This window comes from Aristolochia californica, unplaced genomic scaffold (assembly GCF_029961685.1).
Source record: "Aristolochia californica isolate CCGP_79_NKW_82.1479 unplaced genomic scaffold, dmAriCali1.0.hap1 SCAF_10, whole genome shotgun sequence".
Taxonomy (NCBI): domain Eukaryota; kingdom Viridiplantae; phylum Streptophyta; class Magnoliopsida; order Piperales; family Aristolochiaceae; genus Aristolochia; species Aristolochia californica.
Window position 1 is genome coordinate 21,745,495 of NW_027181771.1, and position 17,725 is coordinate 21,763,219.

General features: G+C 39.3%; 1 protein-coding gene across 1 annotated transcript in view; it reads left to right on the forward strand.

Moving 5' to 3' along the window:
• The first annotated feature begins 2,519 nt into the window (after nt 1–2,519).
• Nucleotides 2,520–17,725, forward strand: part of LOC137941491 (protein TORMOZ EMBRYO DEFECTIVE) — a 63,484-nt gene continuing 48,278 nt past the window's right edge. Inside the window, exons 1-3 of the mRNA XM_068786935.1 lie at nt 2,520–2,970; nt 3,044–3,226; nt 4,170–4,319. Coding sequence (XP_068643036.1) covers nt 2,674–2,970; nt 3,044–3,226; nt 4,170–4,319 — 630 coding nt within the window. The 5' untranslated portion in view covers nt 2,520–2,673. The remainder of the gene's footprint in view (nt 2,971–3,043; nt 3,227–4,169; nt 4,320–17,725) is intronic.

A 17,725-nucleotide genomic window follows, 5' to 3' on the forward strand; every position in this document is an offset into this window, starting at 1 on the left:
TGAAAAAACCACTAATAGTCTCTAGAAAAGTATTTCTACTAAAATGTCTTTTCAATTTCTTCAAGAGCCACGAGGAAAGGACAACCGGAGTTTAAGGAGGGGGGAGGGAATAACTTAGGTCTCATGTTTTTGGTTTTCTCCGCCGAGGGAAGGGGTCTAGCGGCGCAAGACCTGTCGTCAGGGATGGTGACGGCGACTACAAAAACAGAGGCAAAGGCAGACGAGGGGAGGAAGAAATCGAAGGAGAAAATGGAACCAACCGGCGAAGGCGGCCGACGAGCAACTGTAGTCGGCGATAGTAGCGGACGAAGGGGCTCGACGGTGACGAGGGGAGGAAGAATTCCCCCCCCCCCCCCCTCGCTCTCTCTCTCCTACTCCCGCTCCCGCTCCCGAGTCCCCGACTCTCGAGCCCATCAATGAGCCGGCTCGTGAGCTTTCAAACCGAACCATGGTTCGGTCGAGGTCGGCTCGTTAACATAAACAAGTTTTTTTCTGGATCTCGAACCCGGTTCGAGATTTAGATAAATTGAATCGAACAGAGCCGGAACTAAGCCGAGCTCGAGTCGCTCACAAACCGGCTCGGTTTGATGCCACCCCTACACTCAATAGAACAAACGTTCACTTAGAAACTTTTCCCATTTATTCAAGGAACCAAGTCTTTTTCCCTTGAATTAAAGGTGCCAATCCCTTTTCCCACTTCAAGAAGTTTATGAGAATAAAGAAAAAGAAAGATACAAGCTAGTGAACTTGTTAATTTGGGATTCAAAAAGAGTACTAGTTAAAAAAACCCTTAGATTGTGGACAATCCATTGAATCAAGTACTTTGGAGCATTAACATATGATGGGAAAGGTTTAGCACATGATTTTTTTTAAGAAATTTTACTTTTTGGGTACATGGAGAAGGTTTGTCATCAATCATTTTGAAAATGAGCTTGAAGGGTATTTATGGGGTTAAAAATCCAACTAATCATTTTTTTATAGTTAAAGATAAAGAGCCCTCGCCCCAACGAGAGTCAACTCTAGGTTGCCTTGAGTATAGTTGAAAGTCACCCTCAATAACTAGAGTGACTCTAGTTACCTAGACTAGACTGCTTACACCAACAAGCAAAGTCAAGTTTTGTAGGAAGATAGAGTTGAACTATCCATGTGAATAGTAGTTTATTACGAAAAATTTAAGTATTTTCTCATGAATTTTAATTGAGATTTTTCAATATTTCAAAAATGACAAAATGTCACTTTCTAAACTTTTCAATTCATTTTTTGAACGTTGAGAACCCAACTATTTAAGTAGATTTTGCTCCAAAGTTTATATTTGGATTCTTGAAGTGAAAACAATCACTCCCAAATGCTTTGGTACTTTGAAATCAAATTTGGACAATGGAATTGTGATTTAAAAAACCACATTTGAAAGAGGTAAGTACTATTATTTTTATTTTCAAACCTTATTTACTTAACTTGATTCTTACTAGATTCCATGTATCATTACCTTGAAATTATATTTATTATTATAGAAAGTGAATTTAAAATGGTTGTTGCATTGATTTGAATTCATATGAGGCATTTGAAAGAGGTATTTATGTAGAATTGACTCATTGGATGGCAGATGTCAAAGGCCAAACATCATTGCACTTATACTTTTAAGATCTTTTGATTATGGTTGTAAATTTGAATACTAAAATTCAGATATTGACTATTGTGCTTGTATTATAAAATCATATTTGAGATGAGCTACTACGTTTTGTCAAAGTGTAATGCATTCCATTTTTCTTGGATCATGTATTTGGGGTTTTATCTCATTTTCAAATTGTGGTGTTGTTGAAAGTTTAGGATTTTATGATGTATAATCACAGTAGAAGAGGATTAAGGGCTGATGTATAATCATGATCGGACGGCAGAGATAGCCGTTTAGCACCAAATGGCTTTTAGTATTGGATCAGTTATGTATATCATATTGTATAGATATGAATACCAATCATGAAAGTTATAAAAATTAGAAGTATATGAAGGATATTTTATTTAATTAGGAGAATCATATAATATAGTTTTCAATAAGAATTTTTAGTTACAAATATTTATAAGTAAATTTTGTTGATATTTGAATATAAATATTTTATAATTTTATTTATTGAGCAAGTGATGCTAAAAAATTCCAATAAAAAAATTCATGAAATAGTTTTGTATTTAATAAATTAATGAAATAGTTTTATATTTAGTAAATTCATGAAATATTTTTATATTTAGTAAATTCACGAAATATTTTTATATTTAGCAAATTCATGAAATATTTTTATATTTAATAAATTATAAATTCTTAAAATTTTATTCAATTATACATTTTATAATTTTTATGAAAGTATTTTATGGATATTTTTCTAAAATAGTTAACGGATATTTGGCCGTGGGCCGCGGACTGCGTACAGGCGGCCAACCTAAAACCCTCGAACCCAAGACAAATTTCCCACTTTCCCAACCTAAAACCCTCGAACCCAAGACAACTTTCCCACTTCCCCAACCTAAAACCCTTGAACCCAAGACAAGCTTCCCACTTTCCTTTCAAACGTTGCTCTGTTATCGCTTCGAATTCAGCGTTACAGGGGCTTCCTTTCTCGACTAAAGGAAGACGAGGAGAAGCATAACTTTTCTTCTTTTCTTCCTTCTTCAGACGCCACGAGAATGTCTTCTGTGAACTTGAAAAGGAGCTATCGTTGTTTTCCTTCTTTGCAGCAGTTTTACACTGGGGGCCCTTTTGTTGTATCGTCGGACGGTTCATTTCTCGTCTGTGCATGCGATGATAAAATCAAGATCGTCGAATCCTCCAACGCCTCCATAAGATATAGTATTGAAGGAGATGAAGAGGCTGTCACAGCTCTTGCCTTAACTCCTGACGATAAGCTCCTTTTCTCTGTCAGTCAAAGCAGACAAATTAGGATTTGGGACCTCTCCTCTTTTAGATGCCTCCGCTCCTGGAAGGTATGCTTTTTTTTTCTGTACAAAATTATTACGCGGTTTAAATTTTTAATGAAGATGGCGATATTTTGAGTAGGCACATGACGGTCCTGTAATGGCCATGGCTTGTGACTCTTCTGGAGCATTGCTGGCCACTGCGGGAGCAGATAAGAAAGTTTTCGTTTGGGATGTCGAGGGCGGCTACTGTACACATTTTTTTAAGGGTCACAAGGGAGTTGTAACAAGCATCAAGTTCCATCCAAATCCAAACAACCTACTTGTAAGTTGTTGGTTTATTTTCGACCTATTCTTGTGTTGTATTTGCCTGTTTAATGGTTTTTGGTTGTCTTTTTTTTTTTTTTTTTTTTTTTTTTTTTTATGTTGGAAAGAAGAATGGTTTCAAGAGCTACGAAGCTAGAAAGGTCCATGATGTTGTAGAATGTGTTTTACTATAAATGACAGCAGTGACTTATGTTTAGTTCAAAACTGAGGTTAGACCTTGGTCTCATGTTGGTGCAAGTCTTGCGGCATTTTGTTTGGTAGGTACCGCTTACACCTCAGAGTTAATGGAATACAAGCTATGCCCTTAAAAGTTTCTCATTCTTGGCTTGCCCTACTTGGCGCCCATCCCCAGGTTGGGCCTCACAGACATCTGTGTTTCTTAAATCTCGTGCTGTCATATGCTCTTGGACAGAGCAGAACTTTTGTAACCCGAAACTCTTAGGAAACTTGTTTCCTCAGAAAGTCATCTTAGAAACTGAAATCAACATAGGTTTTGAAAACTTTAAGAGAAATTTTCATAAGCAATTCCAAATTATTTGATAGCTTGTCTAAAAATCACTGAAAGTTTATTTGAAAATCATAAAAAATTCTATGCTTTGAAGCTTGGTTCAAATAAGTTGTTGTACTATTTACCATATACAACTAATTATCATAGTTTTATTTGATAATTATTATCCATGAGTTCATAAATCTAATGACAGCGTTTCTTCTTCAATTATCTTCCTTCTAATTTTTAAATGGTTACTTTTTCATTTCCTTATTGTCTCAAAGAAGTTTGTAAAATTTTCCATTCTTTTTTATATTTTACTTTTTCAATTTTTTCCATTATGTTTCTCATTTGTGTTTTCTTTTTCCCTTCTGGTTACTATGACTTTTACATTTTGAACCTTAACTTTGCTTGATGCATGTATATTGTTGCTAATTGGCAATTTGTGTTCTAGCTGTTTTCTGGGAGTGATGATGCAACTGTCCGGGTGTGGGACCTTGTATCTAAAAAATGTGTTGCAGTACTTGATAAGCATTTCTCAACTGTAACATCTTTGGCGGTATCCGAAAATGGATGGACATTGCTCAGTGCTGGAAGAGATAAGGTATAGTCAACCTTGCTATTTTTCGCCTATTTCTTAAATGAATTTCTGTTTGGTGAAAGCGGAAGGTCTTTCTTGGTAATAACAAAAGTGTTAAAAGACTTTAAAATATCTAAACAATTGAACTTCTTTTAAGTCAATTGTACTGCTTAAATGTGATTTTTTTAAGTGATGAGAATCGCAGTAAGAGCATACAAACAATGGCCAGGAAACAAGCAAGAAAATAACAAGAATAATTTTAAAAATTTTAAATACATCAAAAGGGTAACAATCATTCACAACCAGATCCTGCAAAGGAACACCAAGATGAGCTAACTGATCTACTATTGAATTTGCACTTCAAGGAGTGCATTTCATGAAATGTGGAGACATCTAGAAATATCTTGTATGTCATTGTAAACTGATGGGAATGCCAAGGCAGAGGCTTCCCTGAAAGAAACCAGCTTGTGATTGCCATTGACACACTCTCCACGATCAAGAGGATGATAATAACCAATTGTAAGGGCAGTTTGGTAACTTAATGTAAGGGGCAGGGGGAGTCAGTAAATTGGGTGTCCTGGATTATTGGATATTAAGGTGTAAATTAGTCATAAAAAGGGGAGATAAAATGTTACCAAGAATGAAGCATGACTGGTGTCCCCTTTTAGTTGCCTGAGGCTTCCCATTTGCTTAGGTTGCTTCAAATAATTGTCCTCTAGTTGCATAGTTTGTCTAGAGTAATTCTTTTCAAGTCCTTAGGTTGCTCATAGTAATTGTTTGGTAGTTGCTTTAGGTTGTTTAGAATAATAGTTTCCTAGCTAACTTAAAATCTTTACGTATGAGATCTATTTAAAGGCTTGAAGTGGACTAGCTGGGGAGATTGTAGCCCAAAATTCTCTTTGTTTTTTGTTTGTTGCTTCTTCTAATATATCCAAGGCTTACATCTTTCTCTACCTCTTTTTTCTTTTCTCTTTGAGCGATAACTCTTTCCTACCTTGCTCAAATTCTCTTTCTCTCTTCTCAACTTAGAAAGAAATGTAATAGAGGATAGGAGTAAAATAGGGCGGCAACTCTCAGTTTACAAGGGTGAGCATAGAACTCCTCTTCTATACAACTTGTAAGCCAAAGAGGAATGGAATATGCTTGACTTAGCCTGAGTGGTCTCTTATGACCACTCCTCCTAGGGGGCCTGAGTTTCCTCTAGAGCTATCATCAAATTCAATTTTGGTGACTATTCTTGGGGTAGAGCCCACTGAGTGCCAAATAGATATCTATAAGATGAAGATGTAGCCATGTTAATCCAGTGCCCTTGCACAATCGGACCATCAATAAACTGAAAAAAGGGAACTTCCAGACCCAAAACTGCTTGTAATAACTTAATTGTCTGTAACCCCCACCAATGGACCTGGATTTGTGGTCAAAAGTTTTAGTCTTTCGTTCTTTCCTCACAACCCAAATAGTTGCAACTCCGACAATCCTCCACAAAACTTTCCTTGGATTTGATGAAGATCTTTTGAAAAAATGAACAATAACTTTGGGAAAGATGTGAGGGAGCAAAAAAAATGCCTAACTTGCACTGTTCACCAACCAATCAGCAAAGAGAAAAGGGCAATGCAAAAAAATAGTCCTCCAACTAACAAGAAACATTAGTAAGTGGAATCACATTCTACGATCTGCTAATCACTTGGCAGATTCCCAAGCCAAGGCGGGCATCTCTCCAACACTTTGTTGTGGAGTCAGGCCCCCGACATTAGGTTTGTAATCTTCCTTCTTTGTTTTCAATATATGCACCATTATTAAAAAAACTAACAAGAAACATTACAAAATTCAGAATTGCATTTTCGCAGACTTGACCTTTATGAACAAGCTGGCACTGGTAAGAATTTGCATTTGGACACATACCACAGGAAATGCTTTGTTTTAGATGCTGCAAGGATGGAGTAGGCAAGGGGACAAAGATAGGGTGTACTATTTTTCAAAAATGCTAACAAGCAAAAGAAATCAAATAAGAAGCCAAAGGGTTAAATGTCCACCAACTTGTCATAACAAAAATGTGACAAGTAATGCTGATCCAAGATAGAGGTTACATTTCTTGGTCTTTTTCTTTTCAAAGAAAAAAATCATGGTCTATAAATTCCCTACGGAAATTCAAATTTCAATTCCCACCACCGAAAGAGTTACCCACTGAGATATTCCGATCAATATTGCGCTTGGGGTTGCTCAAACAAGGGGGAGACCATGTAATGGGCTCAACAATTTGTTAGGGAGTGTAGGTGCTATAAGCTTTTGGTTATTTTGAATGATTGAGCTGGTGAGATGGTTGCTCAGAGAGTTGGCCAAGGAGAGTGTAGTGGATGGTTCTGTCAATCATCCTACAATGGTTCTCAATTTAAATCAAGGGTGTGAACCTTCCAAATTGCCAACATATTGTCGCAAAGGAAATATGTTAGAGAATCATTGCTTATTCGAGTCTCAGTCTAACTAAAAAGTTACCTGGGCCAATGTCATGATAGACACCTAATATGTTCAGAAAAGCTGCCCATATTGTGAAGTTGAAAGTACATTGGAAGAAGAGGTGATCCATAATTTCAAAAGTTGATGCACAAAAGTTACAATGTTGGTTTTCTCGAGAATGGCCTCGATGATAGAGATTGTCATGGGTCAACATTCTTCAGTTGATAGCATACCAAATAAAATGAGTGATATTTGGGATTGCTGAAATCTGTACTATTTCCATTACATATTTGGGGAAACTCCTCAATCAATTTGAACTAAATTACATCAATCATGATTACCCTAATTACATCAATCATGATTAACTAAATTACATCAATCAAGGGAGGATAAATCAATTACATTAATCAAGGAAGATTGCCAAATCTTCCAACTCATGTGATGAAGATTCTAGCTCGTGTGATGACTCATAATACCACCTCATGTGGTGACTCATCATGTCAGCTCGTGTGGTCATGGTGGGTTTGGTCCCACCTTGTAACATTCCCCCGCAAGTTGTGGGTTAAAAAACATCTTAAATATCCAACTTGCTGTAGATGATGGACAAGATCTTATGAGTGATTGGTTTGGTGAGAATGTCTGCAACTTGACCTTGTGAGGAGATATGTTTGAGAAATAATATGCCGGCTTGGAATTTCTCTCGTTTAAAATGATAGTCTACCTCAATGTGCTTTGTTCTCTCATGGAAGACCGGATTTGAGGTGATATATATTGGCGGCTGATTATCGCAATGTAAATCCATAGGAGCTTCTTTATAGAATCCCAGTTCAGTGAGAAGGGATCTGATCCATAGAAGCTCACTAACTGTATGTGCCATGGTCCTGTATTTTGCTTTTGCAGTGGACCTTGCAAGCACATTATGCTTCTTGCTTCTCCATGTTACCAAGTTCCCTCCAAATATTGTAGCAAAGTAGATTTTCTGTCACTCGGGCATCCGACCTAGTCTGCATTTGAGAACCCTTCTATGTTGAAGTCGCCATGGTTTTTATAGAGAAGCCCTCTTCTTGGAGCTTCTTTCAAATATCGCAATATTCTTTCTAGTGCTTGCCAGTGAGTAAGTTGTGGTTGTGCATGTATTGACTCACCACACTAACTGTGTATGATATATCCGGCCTTGTTACACAGAGATAAATGAGTTTTCCCACAAGTCTGTGATATTTTTCGTTATCCACATCTTCTCCAGTGTCTGCAAATAATTTTGTATTTGAATCCATAAGGGGTTTTTGCTGGTCTATACCCCATCATTCTTGTCTCCTCCAGGATCAAGGACATACTTTCTTTGAGATAGTATAATCCCATGTTTGGACTGTAGTACTTCAATAACCAGAAAGTATTTAAGTAGTGCAAGATCTTTTGTCTTGCGTTCTTGACATATCTTTTCCTTGGTTTCGTGAATGCCCTAGAGATCACTGTCGGTTTAGACAATATCATCAACATATACGGCCAAAATCACTTTCCCTTTAGGTGTGTCTTTAAGAAGCACGAAGTGATCTACGAAACATTTGTGAAATCTGGCCCGTACTAGTACTTGGTTAAATTTATCAAACCATGCACGAGGAGACTGTTTCAGACCATAAAAGAGATTTCTTCAATCGATATACCGATTCCCCCTCAACCACAAATCCAGGTGGTAGTTGCATATAATTTCTTCCTTTATATCCCCATTGAGGAAAACATTTTTCACATCAAGCTAATAGACCAGCAAGGAAGAATTAGCAACAAGAGATAATAATGTTAAGGAATAGTCCCACATGGATTAGTGAGATCAAAGATCTTGAGTTTATTAGTTGAAAAACAAATTTCTAAAAGTGGCTAGTTATTTTGGGATAGGCCTTGGACCCAATTTAACATGGTATCGGAGCAAGTACTCGTATGTGGGCCTCTACCCAAATTATCCACGTGCCTACACGTGAGGGGGAGTGTTAAGGAATAATCCCACATGGATTAGTGAGATCAAAGATCTTAAGTTTGTTAGTTGGCAAAAGAGGTTTCCTAAGAGGCTAATCATTTTGGGATGGACCTTGGACCCAATTTCACAAATAAAATACGTACCAAGTTCTTTTTGGCCACCGGAGAGAATGTTTCCTCATAATCGATCCCATAACTCCGTATAGCCTTTGGCAACAAGACAAGCTTAAAGGCGAGTAACTGACCCATCCGAATTGTGTTTAACTGTATAAACCCACTTACAGTCGACAAGTTTTTTTCCTGATGGAAGAGGAACTAGAGCTCATGTCTAATTCTCATACAGTACCTGCATTTCTTCGTCTATTGCCACTTCCACCTTGGATGTTTCAGAGCCTCTTGATAGGACTGTGGGATAGTGATGGAGGAGTTAGACGCAAGAAATTGACAACATGAAGAGGATAAACGATGGTGAGACACAAAATTAGATATGAGGTGAGAAGTTGAGGGCTTAGTGCAAGTTCTAAGTTCTTTTCTTAAGGAACATGAGAAGATGGACTTGCCTCAATGGGATCCGCAAACTCTGCAGGTGTGGTGTCATCTAGTGCTTCAGGGGGTTGAACATTATCCGTAGCATGGGGCACAACCGGTCGAGGAGAGGCTAGTACAGAAGAGAGACCTAGAGGGGCATTGTCAGAGTAGTATGAAGAGTCTTAAAAAAAGTTACATCCCTAGACACAAGTAACCTTTGGAGAGTGGGATTGTAGCAAATATAACCCTTCTGCGTGCGAGACTATCCTAAAAAGATAGACTTAATAGATTTTGAATCAAGTTTACTATATTGTGGGGAGGTAACAAAGCATGTACAACTGAAGATTTTCAAGGGAAGCGAAAAAGGATCACCATGTGGAAACAATAAGGAATATGGGGATTTATGACCGAGAACGGAAGAAGGTAGCCTATTTATAAGAAATCATGCAGTAAGGATGGCATGCTGCCAATACAAGTATGGTACTTTCATGGTATATAATAAGCTGCAAGCTACCTCAAGAAGGTGACGGTTCTTATGTTTTGCTACACCATTATGTTGGGGGGGGGGGGGGGGGGGGGGGGGTAGACACAAGAAGTTAGATGGATAATGCCATTCTCTTGACAAAAATAGTCAAGATCTCTGGAAGTATATTCTTTAGTATTATCAGACCGACACAAGAAGTTAGATGGATAATGCCATTCTCTTGACAAAAATAGTCAAGATCTCTGGAAGTATATTCTTTAGTATTATCAGACCTAAGTACTTTGATTTTCTGACCAAATAGAGTGACAACGATAACATGAATGGATTTAAAAATGGATAGTATTTCAGATCGCTCTTTAAAGATAAATAACCATGTGGTACGAGTAAAATCATCAATAAAGGTAATAAAGTACTTGACTTGGGAAATGTTTGAGACGCTCAAGGGTCCCTGTACATTTGTGTGAATCAACTTAAAATGAGCAACACTTTTAAGTTCTGGATGAGGTGAACATGTGGTCCTCTAGTGTTTGCTCAGTTGACACACTTCATAATTTAAACTTAACGTATCCTTAAAGGTCGGAAAAAAAAGATGAAGAGACTGTGCAGATGGATGTCCCAACCGATTGTGCCATAGACTTGTCTCAGTGTCCTTAGTTGAGACGGCATTTATTTGAGGCACGTCCAGGTAGTAGAGTCCCCCCTTATTCATGGTCTCCACCAATCACCTGCTTCGTTATGAGATCCTGAAACACACAGGAAGTGGGTGAGAAGGTAATTGAGCAATTGAAATGTTGTGTTAGCTGATTAACAAATAAAAAATTCAAGGGAAAGGTAGGAGCAAAAAGAATATCTGTGAGTGGAAGTGATGGTGTAACAATTCCCAATAACTCTAGTTTGGGAGCCGTTAGCTATGGTAACAAATTTATTCAAGAGACAAGGAGAAACTAAGTGGAGTAGTTTTTTGTTACCTGTGAGATGCTCGGAGGCCCCTGAGTTAATTATCTCGTATGAAGAGGAGGATGTGGCAGAGAGCATATCTGAAGTGGTGGTGGCAGTAGCAGCTGAGGAGGAACTTGGAGGAGAGACCATTAGAGTTTTCATTTTCTGGAATAAGTCATACTCATCATCGGTAAGGGTTTTCTTTTCTGTTGGTGGGGTAGACTGGTCCTCCGTTGTACTACTTATTGAGGTTTGATTAGCCTTAACCCATTTCGGCATGCCATGGATTTTCCAACATTGATCTATAGTGTGACCATATTTCTCACAATGGGTGTAGTCCCTGCCTTTTGTTATTAAAAAACCATTCCTTCCACCTCTTCCTCGTCTTCATCTATACTTTCTTCCATGGCCTCAGCTGCGATCGGTTGATGTTCCCCTATGCCTGAAGTACATAGTGGATGACACTTTAGAAGGAGAAGGGGAAGAAGAGTCTGGAATGTGGAGTAATGTGGCACATACATCGTCAAAGGTGGGAATACCAGAGGAGCTAAGGAGTTGACTTTTAGCAACCTCAAGATATGGCTTAATATTTGCTAGGCAAATGGCAGTGGCTAAGGCTTCCTTCTGCTTGTCTTGGACAGAGACATCGGTGGAGGTAGGCTGAGCTAGTTTCCATTCTTGAAGAAAACCTCTAAAATGAGCCAAATATTCATGGATATTTTCTCCTTTTTAGTGTTTAACATTATTTGGAGAATATCATATAGCTTGTGTAAGTTGTCAGAGCTAGAGTACAACTTAGCACATGTCTCCCAAATTTGCTTGGCGGTGTCGAGATGAACAACATTGTGGGAGGCAGGTTATTCCATGCTGTTGATGAGCCAACTAATTACCAAAATATCATTTTTTAACCACTTAGCATAAGCAACATCTTCTTCATCAATGGGTGGCCAAAGTTTGGTGAGGTGACCAAGTAAGTCCCTTGTTATAAGGAATCGCCGAACAAAAGTGGACCAACTCAAGAAATTTGATATCCCTCGCAAGGGTGTAGTAGTAATCTTGAGAATATCATTCTTGCTTCCCATGTATTCTTTAGCCATCGGAGGCAATTCAAGAGTAATAATGTACTCAAATTTGAAGTAGCCTAAGTAAGCGGCTTGGAGATTCAAGTGCAACCAAGACTAGCTCGGGTAGATGGGAGGAGAACCTGAGCTTATCAAGCCTTTAGGCAAAGAGAGAACCATCTTAGGCCAGTAAACTTGCTAGCCAAAAATTTCTATAATCAATTCTCTAGTCTTCGTTGTAGAGAATAGCAAAAATCTTTCAATAAGCATGAGATTAAGTAAGGTGAGGTGGCAATTCCGAATTAGATCTTTCCAAAGATCATTCCAAAAATATATTTGACTGCAGCTTGGAATAAACCAGTTTAGATTCAGTTCCTCATGAATTAGGCAAGATATGATTGATTAAAAATCAAACAACTCAGGCTTAATTAGGAAGATATTGATTGAATGTGAGATCTCAAAAAACAACAATTTTTCTTCAAATAGATTGGCGCCAACTAGACTTTTCAAAGGACCACTTCTTTACTTATTTTGTGCGTGCTTCCTTTTATGTAAAACACAATATTCTATTCTTGATTTTTCAAGAACAATCAACCAACTTATGGCTCTCAAAAAGTTCTCCAAAAAATACAAAACTGAGTAGAGTTCTTCAAATAACTCGGTTAATGGAGAACTGCCTTGGTAAACTTCTTCTAATCCGAGATGCATAAATCTCAATAATTTCATAAGATGAAGACAACATTAAAATCATTTCTGAACAATCTTCTAAAGGTTAGAAAACCAAGTGTGTGAAGTCATAATAACAAGAATGAAAAACTTATCTCACAAGCTTCAATCTTGCTTACAAATAGCCTTCTATGAGTAACTTTGATCATAACTTCTTAGAGCATTCTTTCGACGTGGGGATCCTAAATTTGATGCTCTGATACCATGTTGAATTTAGGACCCCATGTTTAACCTAGAGCAAGATGAGAGAGGGAGAAAAGAAGGGAGAGAGAAGAGAAAAAGAGCAAAGAGAGAGAAAGCTCGGTAGAGAGGAGAGAAGAGAAAAAAAAGAAAAGAGATTTTAGGCTAGAGAGATTCTTCCACGAGTTGAGAAGAGGAGAGCTTGATTGAATCCTTCAACCAAGATCCCTATTTAAACTATTTTTATTACATATTTAGGGAAATTCCTCAATCAATTAGGATCCCTAATATCCCTAATTACATCAATCAAGGGAAGATAAATCAATTACATTAATCAAGGAAGATTGCCAAATTTTCCTACTCATGTGATGTGGATTCCAGTTTGTGTGATGACTCATCATACCACCTCATGTGGTCACTCATCATGCCAGCTCATGTGGTCATGGTGGGTTTGGTCCCACCTTGTAACACTTCTGTCCAAAGAAATCTATGCTAAGGAGCTTGATTTTAGATATAATCGATGTGGGGCAAGGGAAGAGAGAGGCGTAGTAGTTCTTTAGCTGTGTATAAGTAGATTTTAGCAAAGTGGTACAAGCTGCAAGGCTAAAATTTTTTGTTCCAAGAAGAGACATTGCTTAATATGTTTAAAGATAGGGCTCCAAAGAGCAGCATGTGATTGATTGGGAAAAGAGGAAGCCTAAGATAGGTGGAAGCAAAGGTGATGAAATATGGCTCATCTAGAAGGAACATAAATTCCACAAATGGTGGCTTTTAACTAATTGACAAGTTGGCCTGATAGCAAAGAGGACTTGCATGTTAACCATTTGGTTGTCATGGCTCTCATAGAAACAAATGCTGTCATCAGCTATTGGAAGATGGGGGATTGAATTTGAAGGCTGTGAGACAAGTACTATCCCTGTTGTGGGCCTTAACAACAATGGACAAGTGGGCTTCACCAATAAGGTTGAAGAGGGATAGCAGATCATCTAGACGGAGACCCTTGGAACTTTTGAAGTAACCGTGGTGGCGCTATTAATAGGAATTAAAAAGTAGGTAAAGTGTGGCAACCCTGCATCTATTTCTGCCACCTTATACCAAAGCCCACAAGGGTCATATATGGTCTAGGAATGATCAACTCACTTGATCAAAAGCTTTCTCCTTATCAGTTTATGACACTAGTACAACCCATTGGTTGAGTGTGTGAATGACTTCATGAGCAGTGAGGCCTGAATAATAAATTTGCCTCCCCTGATTGTGTTGGGGAGATGTCAGAAGGTGGATGGTTTTGAGGCAGGTTTCAAGGACTTTTGCAATTAGCTGGTAGGAACTTGCGAGAGACAGCTGGCCTTTAGTTTAGTGGCAAACCACTTTATCTACTTTGGGGTAAGGGTTGCCCCGTGGCTTTACTTGTGATGTTAAAAAACTCTTGGAAGAGGGCCTGAATGTCATTCTTGAGGATGCTCGAATTGTTTTTGTAGAATTTGGAACTAACCCACACAGGCATGGTGCTTTATTGCAAGGCAAGGCTGTAAGGGCAGTCTCAATTTCATGGGGCCTAAATGTTAGCTTAAGGGAGCAAACCTCTGAGGAGGAAAGAGAGTGGAGTGCTCTATTGTATGTCATAGGCTTCTATGGAGGATTATCCGTGTAGAGTTCTGCAAAGTATTCTACAAAGGATTTTGCGATACAACTCAAATTGGAGAAGAGAGTGCAATCAATTATCAAAGATGAGATATAATTTGTCCTCTAGTGGGCCAATGTGATAACATGTAAAAATTTCGTGTTTGCATTTCCCTCATTGAGCCGATGGATTCTCACGTGTTGCTTCCAATATGTCCTCTGCTTGTTTGTAACATCCTCATGCTCCTTGAGGTGATCCTCAATGCTGTTCTGCTCTTGAATTTTCTTCAATAGATCATCTTTCCTCTCACACCGTATTGATATGCGTCTTCATCCAAACCTTGTTCTGTGATTTTAAAAGCTTCAACTTTGCCTTGAAATGGTAGCAAGCTGGATGTTGAACCTTGAAGTCAGTCCAACAAAACTTTAGACAGATTGGCAATACTTTTGTTCGAAGTAGAAAGGGGTGGGAACCCAATTCCTGCAGTCACAATCAACAAAAATAGGACAATGGTCAGAATTGGGTCTTGAGAAGGCTCAACATAGGATTTACCGAAAGTGTCCAACCAAGATTGGGAAACTGGAATTGGTCTAACTTAGACATCATGGAAGAGCACTAATCATTTGTTCTGGTGTATTTGTCCCTAGATAAATGAATATCAATCAGCTCCATGGAATCAATGAAGTCCCCAAGTTCTCTCATATCTGTGGAAGGGGTGGACAGGTGAGGCTAGACTTTCTTGGTAGAAACAAGTGATGTTTAAGTCCCCCTGAAAGTTGAAGGAACATCCCATTTCAACATAAGGTGAGTTTGACCCCATTTGCTTTGGTGTGGGCACCATGGATCAGATCAAGAAACTGAGGGCTGTTCTTGGCCTATTTGAATTGGCTTCAGGTCAAAATATAAACTGGAAGAAAACCACTTTTCTTGGATACTTCATTGATGGTGCAGTGCTTAGAGATATGACTGATTTCTTGGGGTGCACACTGGAGAGGACGCCGGGTACATACTTGGGTCTTCCTCTTTTGGACTCTCGACCCACAACTGCACTTTGGTCTCACCTTATTGAGAAGTTTAAGAAGAGACTTGCCTCTTGGTGGGGCAAGCTACTATCCATAGTGAGTCGACTTATCCTAAAAAAGTCATGTTTGGCAAGGGTGCCCAATTACCTCCTATTCTTTATTCAGTGTCCGACCTTAAGTGTGCTCAAAGATTGATGCTATCCACGGGCATTTTCTCTGGAGAGATTCCGAAGACACCTTCAGATATCACTTGGTTTTGGAAGGAGATTTGTCTGCCTCGGATTAGGGGTGGTATGGGTATCCGACCTATGAAGGACATGAATAATGCCCTCCTTCTTAAGTGGATTTGGAATCTCAACTCCAAGCACAACAGTTTGTGGAGGAATATGGTGAGATATTATCTTTAGATCCCAGGGCACTGGAGGAGAGAGGGCCGTGCTCCCTGCCGCTTATCCCCGATTTGGAAATTCGTCTACAAGCTGCTTCCAACCTTCAAATCTGCAACCTCCTTCTATCTTGGGAATGAGAGGACTCTTCTCCTGTGGACCGATGAGTGGTGCGTTTCTCAATCCCTTTCTGAGGAGTACCCGGGCTTTCCTGAATTGCTATGGACTTATTGTACTCAGTGGTGAAATCATGGAGCAATCAGTCTTGGAGTCATCTCTTCCGATGGGGTTTGAATGACGATGAAGCTATAACCTTCTATTCGCTTCTATCCAGTCTTAGTAGTACCACCATTCGGGATTGGGTGCAAGATAAGTTGATCTGGAAGCCTAGCATCAATGGAATCTTCTCAGTGGCCTCAACCTATTCTACATTAGGGAGGATGACCCCGGCTTGCCTGAGCACAAGGCGAATCTCGCATGGAGGCTATTTGCGCCTAGCAAGTTAAAATTCTTTATATGGACAACCATTAGAGAACAAATCCTCACTGCAGACAACCTCGACAAGTGGGGCTTACCGCCCCTGATAGTACCTGCCCTCTCTGTGGCGTTTGTGAGGAGTCCGTTCAGCATTTTCTCCTGCACTGCAGCTTCTCTTGGCGAGTTTGGATGGTGATCTTCCAGAAAATTGGTATTCAAGTGGGCCTCCATCAGAACCTATTTGGCACTTTCCAGATGGTGTTGGGGACTCGTTTGCCTAGAATTGGCAAACTTCTTCTCTTTGCATGCCTTACTCACATCATGTGGGGTCTTTGGCTTGAGCATAATAACTGGAGATAACTCTAAATTCAGCAACCTGAAAAGTACTGTCTCTTGCGTTGTAGGTATGATCTCTACTTGGCTTCACACCAGGAAGGAATTTGCCCCCTAGGCTGGTATTTTCCTTCGTTGGGATTGGAGTCTTCTAGCCCATATGGTGGGTCCTTAAAAGATTCCGTCTATGGTAGTGTGGAAGCCTCCCCCTAGCGATTGCATTAAGTTAAAACTTCGACAGGAGTGCTTTGGGTTGCCCTGGGCCGGCGGGTGCGGATGGTGTGTTTAGAAATCACAGCGGAGATATTGTTCTTTTCTATGCGGGGCCGGTGGGTATTACTGACTCCAACACTGCTGAAGTGACTGCCCTCATCATGGATTGAAAATTTTCAAGTAACGTCTTCACGGGAGTTGCTGTTTGAAAGGGATTCCAAAGTTGTCATTAGTTGGTGCTCCAGCTTGGCCTCCCCCCTTTGGCGCCATTGGCCAATTATTTCCTCTATTGTAGACGTTGTAACCTCAATTTCTTGTACATGGAATGACATTCCTAGATCAACCAATTCCTTGGTGGATAGGTTAGCTAAATTTGGAATATCCAACAATCTCTCATTGTTTGGGACGGTTCCCCCTCCTTGTAATTTTGCTCTTTTGAGTTTGTTAGTATAACTCGGCACTATTTAAAAAAAAATAAAAACATAAGGCGAGTCAGCTTAGTTGAAAAATACCATGTAAGTAGGAGTCTGATGAGCACAAAGAAAGAATTTACTGAACTCTGCAGCTCTCATGCATATGGGAGACTTGACTACTTATTACAGACTAGAAAACCAAGTCACATCACCCCTAGGACCCCTCCCCTTTTGGTTCCATCAAATTCAATTTTGATGGAGGTTCTCATGGCTGCCTGGTCCATCTGGGTATGGGGGATAATTTTTCGTGTGAGAAAGCTCATCTCATATACTAGTCCACTGGTCAATTTGTCTATCGGCAGAGATTCATGGCCTTCTCTAAGGTATTTGAATTGCCAAGGAAGTCTTAGAAAGCCTATTGTTGTGGAAGGAGACTTGTACTACGCCAGAGGCTATTACCCCAAATGGTGAAGGTTTGTGATTTTATTGCTGGCATTAATGTTACCTGGTCTCTAATTCCTCGATCTGTCAACTGTAAATGATCTTGCTAAGAAAGGCACAACCTTGAAGACCTCACTATTAGGAAATGTGATTATTTCCTTTTCTATCTATGTTGTATGCTTCA